The 12639-nt window shown below is 45.3% G+C and overlaps 1 protein-coding gene across 2 annotated transcripts in view; it reads left to right on the forward strand.

Moving 5' to 3' along the window:
* MKLN1 (muskelin 1) overlaps positions 1-12639 on the forward strand; it is an 83763-nt gene that overhangs the window by 34242 nt on the left and 36882 nt on the right. For both annotated transcript variants that reach the window (XR_005747884.1, XM_040343302.1), the window contains exons 7-12: positions 641-718; positions 6317-6382; positions 9606-9718; positions 11039-11251; positions 11664-11885; positions 12197-12326. Coding sequence is in view for 1 of the 2 variants with exons in the window: in XM_040343302.1 (XP_040199236.1) it covers positions 641-718; positions 6317-6382; positions 9606-9718; positions 11039-11251; positions 11664-11885; positions 12197-12326 (822 nt within the window). In the remaining variant the exon portion in view is untranslated. The remainder of the gene's footprint in view (positions 1-640; positions 719-6316; positions 6383-9605; positions 9719-11038; positions 11252-11663; positions 11886-12196; positions 12327-12639) is intronic.

A 12639-nucleotide genomic window follows, 5' to 3' on the forward strand; every position in this document is an offset into this window, starting at 1 on the left:
GCATGCATGGTGTTGGTTAGTGAGACCGCCCGTCATAGCTGTGGACCAGCTGGCAGGAATGGGAGGGAAAGGCCAATGCTCATCCACAGGAGTTGTACGATGGCTCTCAGCTTCTGGAGCTTGGCAACTCTGTCTGGTGAAAGTTAAAGCGGAGTTCCAACCACAATTGGCATTTTTTTAAATGTATGTCCTTTCATCCTGCGTTTTTTATAATATAAATCTGGTCACTTACTATTTTACAATCCGCCGCCGATCCGCATAGATATTTAAAAAAGATCGTTTATAAAACTATATCTACACCGTTGTCATTTTGCTTGTAGGCTTTGTGAAGCCTACAAGCACTTACTTCCTGGAAGTCTTGGATGGGGAGTTATAATTGGACAGCGCACTGCATCCTGGGAAATGATGACACACATTTCCCAGGAGCATTAGAGGGAGATGGTGTCAGAATCCTAGGTGGTTTCAAAGGCAGATTTCGTGGGACCGCATAGCAACAGGCATTTCCAGATGAGTAAAAAAAAAAAAAAAATCTTTTTTTTTTTGTTATGCATGCTTTTTGGATCATGATCTATTTTTACCTAACACTTCTACATGACTGCCAGAATGAATGTAACAACATTTTTTATTTTATATTTTTTAGATGGTCTGTTCAGCCAATACATCAGTCAACAAGAATATAAACCACAATGGAACCAGATAATTCCTAAAAGCACTAAAGGTAATCGTTTTTATATGTCTCAGCTGTGCACTAGAAGAATCTTGAGTTTCTCCCTCGTCTTCCAGGACGGCACGCTGAGAGTAGACTGGCCACCTGACAGGAAACACAATCAAAAAAGAGGTTAAAAGGCCCCACCCTTCCCGTGTGCCTCAGTTTCTGATTGTGTTTCCCCTACAGCGAAACAGTTTTTTATTTTTCACCTGACCTAAGGCCTGGGGCTGGTGGTCCCCCCCCCCGGAGTCTAGACCGCAGGTACTGGGTGCTTTTGGGTCCGGTCAAGGTGCTTGCACTTTCCCGGGGGGGTATCCCTTCTTTTTGGTCTAGGGAGGCTGAAAGTGCTAACTAAGAAGAGTGCCTCCCTGGACGCCAGAGCCTCCTAGCTAGCAGGGCTTCCCTAGTGCTCTGAGGCGGCCGTTCCTCTCTCCCCCCCCCCCCGTCTTCCCTCCTACCTTACAGGGAGACTTCCCCTCTGCAGCGTGGTGTCGGCTGGGCTGGGCGCCGCTCCGAGCGGCGCCGTCACTTGCGGGGCGCGTATTGATGACGCGCACGACGGCGTGGCGTCACTCCGCCCCTACAAGATGGCGGCCTCCACCGACGGATGCCACATTTCGCTGCAGAGCACAGCAGAGGCAGAGCAACACGCAGCCGGGGAGAGAGAAGGGCCGGGCGCCCTCATCATGGAGGACCGTCTGACAGACCTGGCTGCTGAGGAGTCCACCCGGGGTGAGTCCTCCTTGTGTTCGGGGGTGGGGGGTTCCCCCCCCCCCCCCCCCCCCCCTCTTGTTGTAAAACCCTCAGCTGTGAGAGTATGTTGCTAATGGGCCTTTCTATTTTACATTATGTTTTAGGAGAGGACCCTTCTGCCCAGGGGGAAGCCAGTAGATCTTCTAAGCCCCTTAAAAAGATTAAGAAATGTGGGAATTGTAATAAGCTCCCGACAGACTATAACAAACCCTTTTGCTCCAAGTGTATCCTTAAGCTAGCTGGGAAAGAGACCTCGCAAATCATGAAGGATTTTCTCTCTGTGCAGTCGGAAATGCTCGCCACTCTCAAGGATTTTAAATCTTCCTTGAAAAGTAGGGAGTCTGATCCCCCTGTGCCTGGTCCTTCGTCCCAGGAGGGATCCACTTCTGCGCGGCTGGCCCGCCAGCGAACTAGGAAGGCTCCTTCCTCTGACTCCGAGGATTCTGAGGTCACTCTTCAGGACGAGGGCCTGGTGGAAAGCCAGGCGGAGGAAGAGGACGAGGATGCCAGGTCTGGAAAATATATATTTTCCGCGGATGATATGGAGGGTCTTCTCGCAGCCATTTACGCCTCTGAGCAGATCCAACATCCAGCGGAGCAGGTTTCAGCCCAGGACAGGATGTATTTGGGTTTAATTAAGCCTCAGTCTAAGACTATCCCAGTGCATCAATCCCTCAAGGATATTATCCGGAGGGAATGGGCTGAGCCAGAAAAGAAACTTCCCAAGTTTAAGACCTGGAAACGCCGCTGCCCCTTTAAAGATGAGGTGGAGGATACCTTTTTTAAAGTTCCTCGTCTTGACGCATCTTTAGCTCAGGTCTCTAGACAATCCGATCTCTCTTTTGAGGATGCAGGGAGTTTAAGGGATGCCATGGATAGGCGTGCTGATACCTCCCTCCGTAGAGCCTGGGAAGCCAATGCAGCCGCTTTGGGTCCTGCGTTGGCTTCAGCATGCGTCGCAAGGAACACTGCCGCTTGGACTTCCAGGCTGTTAGATCATCTAGCAAGTTCTTCCAAGTCTAGAGAAACTCAAGAGTCCCTCCAGGTGATCGGCAGTGCGGTAGCCTATTTGGCAGACGCAGCTATTGAGACGGTTCGCGCTTCAGCCAAGACTGGAGCACTTATCAATGCTTCTAGGAGAGCTGTCTGGCTGAAAACTTGGAGGGGCGACCTTGCGTCAAAAAACCGCCTGTGTGCGATTCCGTTTGAGGGTTCCCTCCTGTTCGGCACCGCATTAGATCAGGCCCTAGCGAGATCCTCTGAAAAAGGAAATAAATTTCCCTCCAGACCTAGAGCAAATAGGGGGAAGTTTTTTCGTCCCAACCAGAGGAAAAACCCCCCCCCAGGGAAGAAATCGGCGCCCGGCAGGCGCTGGGGCTTTGGAAAGGATAAGCCAAAGAGTGGGATCCTTTTTTCCAGCCCCAAGCCTGGTGAAAAGGATCCCAAGTGACGAGAGGGTAGGGGGCAGGCTCTCCAGGTTCCTTCCCGCTTGGGAGGAGATAACCAGGAGTCCTCACGTCCTTCAGATCATCAGGGAAGGTTACAGGCTAGAATTCCGCCAGTTTCCTCCCCCCATTTTTCTCCTCACACACCTACCAGGCGATCCTCGCAAAGCCGCTGGACTTTCCCAGAACGTTGCCAGCCTGGCCGAACAGGGAGTCATAGTCCCAGTCCCTCCAAATCAAGAGGGCCAGGGGGTATACTCCCATATTTTTGTCGTTCCCAAACCACTCGGGAAATTCAGATTGATCATCAATCTCAGACCCCTAAACGTTCATCTTCAATACAAAAAATTTCGTATGGAGAATGTTTACAGTCTCAGGGGCCTCTTGTTAGAAGGCGTGTTCATGGTGACAATAGACTTGAGGGATGCTTACCTTCACGTTCCTATTTGTCCGGATCACCAGAGATTCCTCAGATTCGCCCTCACCTCTGCCCAAGGAGTTCAGCACTGGCAGTTCTCGGCCCTCCCCTTCGGACTGGCTTCCAGTCCGAGGGTGTTTACGAAGGTCCTGGCAGAGGTGATGGCTTTTCTACATTTAAAGGGGATCTCCCTCGTCCCTTACTTGGACGACCTTTTGCTCTTCAACCTGAGTCGGGATCAGCTCCTTCTGGACCTGGCCACTGTCATAACCACCCTGGAATCCCTTGGTTGGATCGTGAACAAGGAGAAGTCTTCTCTCCTTCCAGAACAAAGGAAGATGTACCTAGGTTTTCTTATAGACTCCCTAGAAAGGAAGCTTGTCTTATCCCAAGACAAAGCACAGGGTCTTATGACAGCGGTCAGGTCCCTAGTAGCGGCTGTAGATTCCTCTTTCAGAGAAATCATGAGGTTGTTGGGACGGATGACTTCGTGCATCCCGGCAGTTCCTTGGGCACAACTCCACTCAAGGCCCCTGCAGGCCTTCCTTCTCTCATCTTGGGGGGGAACGGAAGAGACGTTGGATACCAGGGTCAGTATCCCGGTTCCAGTAAAAGACACCTTACAGTGGTGGCTGTTTCCCCAGAACCTTTTAAAGGGTCGTCTGTGGAGTCAGGTCAACCCGATCAAAGTCACTACAGATGCCAGCAGCTGGGGGTGGGGAGCCCATACGGAGGAACTTCGAGCCCAGGGTTCTTGGAATCCCCAGCAAAGGCGGGCTTCTTCCAACTACCGGGAGTTATTGGCGGTTGGGGAGGCTCTGGAAGCCTTCGAGGAGAGAATTCAGGGCCGAGAGGTCCTAGTCCTCTCCGACAACGCGACTACGATCGCCTTTCTCAACCGGCAGGGGGGCACCAGGTCACACTCTCTCCTAGCCCTCTCCCTGAGGATCCTAAGTTGGGTAGAACAGAGGGTGCCCTCTCTTCTAGCGGTCCATATAAGAGGGACCCTCAATCTGGAGGCCGATTTTCTGAGCCGCCAGCCCATCCTTCAGGGGGAATGGGAATTATGCCCGGAGACCTTCAGCTGGGTTTGCCAACAGTTCGGTCGCCCAGAAGTAGACCTCTTTGCGTGCAAGGGGAACAAAAAGGTGAACAGGTTCTTTTCCCTCTCCCGAGAGCAGGGTTCACTGGGGTTGGATGCGTTGGCTCAACCCTGGAGATTCCGGTTGGCCTACGCCTTTCCTCCCTTGAATCTCATCCCAAGGGTTCTGCAAAAATTGAACGCCTCAGACACCAACCTGATTTTAATCGCTCCTTGGTGGCCCAAGAGGTCCTGGTTCCCCACCCTGAAACATTGGGCTCTAGCTCCCCCGCTTCCTCTCCCTCCCCGGGCGGGTCTTCTGCGGCAGGGGCCGGTCTCTCATCCGAACCCAGAATTCTTCAGCCTGACGGCATGGCTCTTGAGAGGTGGAACCTGCAGCAGAGAGGCTGTTCGGAAAAGGTGATAGGAACCCTGTTGGCTAGTCGCAAGAAAGTCACCAGACTCATCTATGCAAGAATTTGGGGGGTCTTTTCGCGCTGGTGCTCCGCGAAACAGATCTCCTACCCTGACATCCCCGTCATCCTGGATTTCCTCCAGGATGGGGTGGAACTAGGCTTAGCCACTAAGACCTTGAGAGTCCAAGTTACGGCCTTGTCCTATTTTTTTGGACAGGAGCCTTTCTGGGGATCCTCTTATTAGGAGGTTTCTGACAGCTAGGGACAGACTTTCCCCTATAAAAGTGTCTAGAGTTCCCCCTTGGGACCTCTCCCTAGTCTTGAATCAGCTATCTAAGGCACCATTCGAACCTCTAGATAGTATTCCAATTAAATTACTTTCTTTTAAATTTACTTTTTTGTTGGCTATCACGTCTGCCAAAAGAGTTGGAGACATGCATGCTTTTTCCATTAAGGAACCCTTTCTTCGGGTTTTTGAAGACAGGGTGGTACTGAGTCAGGATCCTCTGTACCTGCCCAAAGTGGCAACTAAATTCCACAGATCCCAGGAGGTAGTCCTCCCTTCGTTTTGCGCAGATCCCAAGAATGAGAAGGAGGCTACTTTTCATTGCTTGGACGTAAGACGTTGTCTTTTGATTTATTTAGAGAGGGTAAGTGAGTTTAGGAATTCCCCTCATCTTTTGGTTAATTTTTCTGGTCAGAAAAAGGGTCAGCAGGCAACGAAAGCTTCTATATCCAGATGGATCAGGCAGGCTATCTCTTTATCCTACACCTTAGCGGGTAGACCAGTTCCTGTTATCAAGGCCCATTCCACCCGATCACTGGCAGCCTCCTGGGCAGAAAGAGCAGGAGCTTCCATAGAACAAATATGTAAAGCGGCGACCTGGTCAAGCCAGAATACGTTCGTCAGACATTACAGAGTCGAACTGTTGTCACCGCAAGATCTGATGTTTGGTAGGAAGGTCCTACAGACGGTGGTCCCGCCCTAAGGTAGGCCCGAAGATTGCTCGTTTTTCTCTCAGCGTGCCGTCCTGGAAGACGAGGGAGAAATGACCAGTTACACTTACCGGTAGCTGAATTTCTACGATGTCTTACAGGACGGCAGGCCTACTTCCCTCCCTGTTATTTACTGCTATTCGGAGTTATTTTTTTGTTAGGTCCAAGGACCGTGTTCTAATAGCGGTTACTTATCTACAAACTGAGGCACACGGGAAGGGTGGGGCCTTTTAACCTCTTTTTTGATTGTGTTTCCTGTCAGGTGGCCAGTCTACTCTCAGCGTGCCGTCCTGTAAGACATCGTAGAAATCCAGCTACCGGTAAGTGTAACTGGTCATTTTTTATTTAGCTTACTAGGGTTCAGAAACAAAGGGAACCCTTTAGAAGTGTTGTATCCGATTTCAAATATTTTCAACTGCAAATACAAAAGCCAATTTTAATTATGATTTATTATGTTAAACAGTGCTCTCTTTCAACAGTTGTTTGTTTTTTGTTTAGGTGATGGAGAAGATAGCAGGCCTGGAATGAGGGGAGGACATCAGATGGTCATCGATGTACAATCTGGTAAACTGGTTTGGGCTAATTGATGTTAACCACTTCAATACTGGTCCCTTTTTACCCCCATCCTGCCTGGGCCAATTTTCAGCTTTCAGTTCTGACGCACTGTGAATGGCAGTTGTGTGCAACACTAACACTGTACCCATATGACATTTTTATAAAAAAAAATTCACACAAATGGAGCTTTCTTTTGGTGGTATTTAATTGCCACTGGGTTTTGACATTTTTTGCTAAACAAACAAAAGACTTAAAATTGTGAAAAATAAATGTTTCTTAGCTTCTCAAACAAGTAATTTTTCATATTCATCGATGGGCACTGGTAAGGCTGCGCTGATTATCTGTGTAAATGTCCCCTGTCACACTTGCCGGTTACTGGTTCTCCTTTCCTCATGCTGTGATAGCATGTGAGGAAAGGAATGCCAATAACTGGCAAGTGTGTATACATGTGATCAGCTGTGATTGGACACAGCTGATCATATGGCAAAGGGCTGCTGAGATTGGCTTTTTAACCTCAATCTGTGTCCATGGATGCCCTCCCAGAACAGAGCTGCGCTGTAGCTGTCTTTCGACTATGATGCTCTATTCAAGTGGCTAAAGCTTATTGGGCTTATACAGTGACCATGTGAAAATACTTTTTAATGTGGCAATGTGATTGCCACACAACAGCATTTACTTGTCACCCTGTAAACTTCTATGGCGACTTCACTAATCTTTATACATTGGAACTTCTGTGAGGACAGAGCTCCTTTTTTTTTTTTTTTTTTAAATATATGAATGCTCAGAACTCCTGATCTGTAAAACATGCTTTGCTCCAAGGACATAAGTTTGTAGTTTGGAGATAAAATCGATGTAGCTACATAAATTGTAAAAATGATGCGAGTAATACCAAATGGTAGAAAAAGCAGTCATAAAAACACGTAGCTAAGTATGATACTGGTATAAAAATGTGTACGATACCACTGCGGAATCTAGATGAGGAGGGGTTAACATCGGTCCGTCGGCATGTAGATGTCCCGTGAAGGGAACTATCACAACTCTGTGGATGGCTGTAGAATCCCAGGTTGATAGAGGGAAGTGTAACAGCCCTTGCGTGTGGCAGATAGTAAGGTCCCGCCGGCATGCAGATATGAAGGCACAGGCTTCAGATGGACACCGCAAGCCCCGCCGGTGTCCGTGACATCACCGGATCTCCGACAGAACTCCCGGAAGCCGGCGGAGAGGAGTACCGATCAAAATTTACGATTAATCGAGGAATTAATAGTTAATTTCCACAGCCCTAAAATTAATATATTGTAGTACAATAATGACTTCCCTGTAGTGTCCAGCTTTAGTGCACGCCAAGCAGTGTCTATACAGCTAAGGCATTTGGTTTTCAGGGCTTCAAAACACAGGGGGGCTTAACTAGGTTGGGTTGCTAATTGATTTGGTAGATCACCTTTCCCAACTACCCATGGTGATTCATTCATGTCTGACTTCATGCTCCCCTTGAGAAAGGGCTGCAGCAATTGAAGCTTTCTGTTTCCTATAAATGTTTTGTGTAACAGTCACTTAATCAAATTCCTGCTCCTTCACATAAACCCAATACTGTCATGGTCATACAGGCACCATTTCCAACATGTGCCCCATTGTTTTTTGATTCAGAGCTGGTTTTCATTTTTGAACATTTTGATTTTCACTAATGCCTCATTACTTTTCTGAAAAAAAGATATATTCTTGTCGCACCTAGAAACCAATCGGATTTCTTCCTTTTAGTCCCTGATAATGCTATCCATTTCTAAAAGCAATATTTTGTTTTTTGGCTATTAGATTCGTTTTTTTTTTTTTTTTTTTTTGCTTTAAGACCATTATTTCATGTTTTGCATGATGAGCAAATATATATGTGTGTATATATACTCCACCATAGTAATAAAGTCCAGCAAATACCCTTGGCACAATCGCTCCTGGTGGTTTGGCTTCTGGCCTTTTGCCAGTTGCGTTGGTTTTCCTTTTAATTCCAACCTGCTAATAACTCCTGTCCTAGGGTGACAACGGTGCTCAGTTCTTGTGTTAGGACTAAAATGCCTCCCTCTCTTCAAAGCAGGAGGAGGTGTTTTGTAGTATAATGATGGCGGGAAAGAATGCAAATTGATAACTTTCTGGCCCCTGCCTCTTTATGGTTATCGCCTAGCAAGGTTGCTGGCTGAACGAAGAGCAATTTTTTTTGCACTTTTGAAACATGGATAGTGCCTTGAAAAAGTATCCATACCCCTTTTTGAAGTTTTGTAAATTTTGTCATGTTACAACCAAAAACGTAAATGTATTTTATTGGAGTTTTATGTGATAGACCAACACAAAGTGGCACATATTTGTGAAGTGGAAGGAAAATTATAAATGGTTTTAAAATTGCCTTCAAAGTCCACCTGTGTATAATTTAATCTCTGTAAAAATATAGCTGTTCTGTGAAGCCATCAGGTTTTGGAGAACTTTTGTGAACAAACCGCATCATGAAGGCCAAAGAACACACCAGACAGGTCAGGGATAAAGTTGTAGGTTGTTTACAAAGGCATCTCCCCATTCTGCAGACCTGTGACACGATCACAGGACATCAAGTCCCCGTAGCTTGCAGCGGGTGCACGCGCCCGCATGGTGGGATTTTTAAAGCAATGTACAGGTACGTTGCTTTGCCCACACAAGCCATTCTGCCGACGTATATGTTCGTTAAGCGGTCGGAAATTGGTTAACAGACCAAAAGAGCAGATAAAGACAAATTTATTGTTCATTTACATATAGTACACCTAAAAATGTTAGTTTGAGTTGTGAGAATTTGTGTGCACAAGGTGACATCTTTTTTGGGAATGTCAGCCAGAAAGAGATGCCATGGGTATATACTGTACTAAATGTTTAACCACTTGCGGTGCACCTGCAATGTACTGTGGACGGGCAGCCCATGCGGTCAAAGATGTACTGGCCAATGATTCGTGGTCTGGACCTGCTGATCGGCAGTTTTTCAGTGACGGCCCAGAACCCTGTGTTGACAATCAACACAGGGCTTTGTACAGAGAGAACGATCTGTTTCTTATCTCTGCAAAGCAACACACATTACATATTGTTGGTCACACATTTAACCCCTTCCTTGCATTCAACAGAAGAAGAATTTCAGATGGTGTTATAAAGAACCATCTTTTCACATTACCCGATAAGATGGTAGCCTCAGGATATCTTATTGACGCATCTGTTTTCTGATTGGCAGAGATGGTGTATTTGTTTGGAGGCTGGGATGGAACGCAGGATCTAGCAGACTTTTGGGCATACAGCGTCCGAGAGAACCAGTGGATTTGCATATCGCGAGATACAGAGAAAGAGGTAGTTTGTCTTGATTTTTCATAATGACATAAGACCATGAACTATTATATCTTGTACAGGATTCACATTAGTTCTTAAAATCTATTTGCTATTAAAGTGTTGTGCATGATGGAGTTGTCCAAATTAATTTTGTCTTTTATCCTCTCCTCATTCCACTTTTGTTAGGAGGGGGGGGGAATTCAAACAATAATCATTAATTATAGGTTAAAATAATATTTTAAATGGTGCAAACTGAAATGCTGGTGGCAGGAAGTCAGAACATGCACTTACTTCATCATTGGGAAGAGTTTTTGTCCAAGCTCCTCGACTGAGCTCTACTGGTAAACTGCACTAAATATCAGTACCTGGCTGTGCAATCTGTTGAGGGCAAGTGGCCTCAAATGGTTCAGGAGGGAATTGGCACTTGCTAGTCTCCACCCTAACTTTTCTGGCCTGGTATGGATTAAAGGGGACCCCACACTTTTTTTCTGCTGGCAGTTGATGGGTTGTTAAGGTTGCAGTGGCCGCCCACTTAACATCCGGCTATACACAGTTTAGGGAGAGAAAAAAAAAGCAAACTGCATGAAAACCGCTTTAAAATTATAAAACGCACCAAAAAAAACCCCACATCAACTGCAACTACATGGATGTCAACCTAGCCTTAAAGGGGTTGTAAAGGAATTATTATTATTTTTTTTTTTTTTTCATAATAAGCATCCTTTACCTGCAGACATTCCTCTTTTCACTTCCTCATTGTTCGTTTTTGCTCAGAAGTTGCTCTATTTCTTCTCTGTTCACTTCCTGCTTGTCTGATTTTACTGACCACCGTGAAGGGAGGCTTTACTGTGGTGGTCAGTGACGTGCTCACCCCCTCCTGGGAACTACATCTGTGTAGCAGGAGGCTCTCTACATGTTAGAGAGTTCAAGGAGGTGTGAATTACTGGGCGTGCCGCAATTCATACTGGGAAATGTAGTTCTTACATGAAAGAGCGATGCAAACCAGGAAGTGAATGAGAGAACAGAAACTAGAATGCCGAAGGTGATATAGATGAAGGAATTTAATAGGTATTTACTCATTTTTTAACAGAATCATTACACTATTCTGTCTGTCTACCTTGCAGACATTAATTTTATTCAACATTTTTTTTTCCTTTACAACTCCTTTTAAGGTTGGTGCTGCAGATACTGATGATCTAGTTGTATGTTTTATTTGTTTCCCTTAATAAACCTACTAGATGTGTAGTATGGCTCATATCAGCTGAGAACAGACAACATAAAATGTTAAGTAATAGAGATGAATGTTCTTAAATGTGTTTTTTTGTTTACTTGTGTTTTTTTTAGAATGGTCCTAGTGCCAGATCTTGTCACAAGATGTGCATTGATACTCAGCGCAGGCAAATCTATACTCTGGGTCGGTATTTGGACTCTTCTGTAAGAAACAGCAAATCTCTAAAAAGTGATTTCTATCGCTATGATATTGACACCAACACCTGGACTTTATTGAGTGAAGATACATCAGCAGATGGGGGGCCAAAGCTTGTATTTGACCACCAGGTATGTTTGTTTAGGCCACATTCGCACTGGCAATTGAGGCTGACTGCGAGTACATGGCGGAGGCTCAATTAACTACGGATGATAGGCCTGTCTGTGTCCTGGTCCGCTCATCAGCAGGAAATTGCTGCTGGACAAATTTTACATGCAAATGACCACGAGCAGCTATGGACATTGTCGGCCTCCCATTACTTTAAATGGGGCTTTCCACCCTCAGCTAATTGCAGGAAACCCCACCGTCTCCCACTGGTCATTGCAAACGGCCCCATTTGAGAGTGTGAATGGTACCTTAAGAAGTATGATTCATAAGAATTAAGCCACTTGAATTTCATTTGTGGGTTCCTGTAGGAATAATTGTTTTGCTCATTTTAGATGTCTAATTTGTTGTAAATTTGTATTTTTCATTGATTTTTAGATGTGTATGGATTCTGAAAAGCACATGATTTACACATTCGGAGGTCGAATACTGACATGCAATGGTAATGTTGATGACAGCAGGGCCAGTGAGCCCCAGTTCAGCGGACTTTTTGCTTTTGATTGTCGAACACATGTGTGGAAACTGCTTAGAGAAGACTCTTGTAATGCCGGACCTGAAGATATACAATCCAGAATTGGACACTGCATGCTTTTTCACTCTGTAAGGATACTTGTATTTATATATTTTTAAACAATTTTTTTAAATTGTATTAAAAAAGGTTCATTTTTTTACATTGCTTTTATGGTTTAGGTTGCTTTTATGAAGCAAATTATAAGCAGTTATTTGTAATTATGTTGTTCAACACAAGTCACAGGTTATTTTAGGCATATGTCGCGGGGGAGGGTTAATGGGCAACATCGACTATGGACTGTGAAAAATATAAATACGCCATAACCAGGGTGAAAAATTTGGGGATGTAAAATCTAAAACTGACCATGTTATATAATTTGTTGTTCTCTTATTCCTTCAAGAAAAATCGCTGCTTGTATGTGTTTGGTGGACAAAGGTCGAAGACCTACTTGAATGACTTTTTTAGTTATGATGTGGACAGCGACCATGTGGAAATCATCTCAGACGGAACAAAGAAAGATTCTGGCATGGGTAACTGGAATTACTTGTGATTTTTGTCTTCTAGCTTTGCTTATGATCTGTTGCCTACAACACAAAGGGAAAAACAAGTGAAAATGTTGTAGTAGCAAGGCAGTTTTTTTTTTTTTTTTACTTGCTTTGAAAAAATAAAAAGAGCGTCAGTTGTGTTTTCACATTTAAAAAGGTAAAGTCCTCACGCTATTACAGACATGTTTTACCATTTCAGATTTGTGAAAGTAGTGCTGGAGAGTGAAACTTGTGAAAGTTTTTTCTCCCTGCAGTCTTCTGGGACACTTCACAGCTCCCAGGAGACTGCAGGACCATT

Source organism: Rana temporaria, chromosome 3, assembly GCF_905171775.1.
Source record: "Rana temporaria chromosome 3, aRanTem1.1, whole genome shotgun sequence".
Classification (NCBI taxonomy): domain Eukaryota; kingdom Metazoa; phylum Chordata; class Amphibia; order Anura; family Ranidae; genus Rana; species Rana temporaria.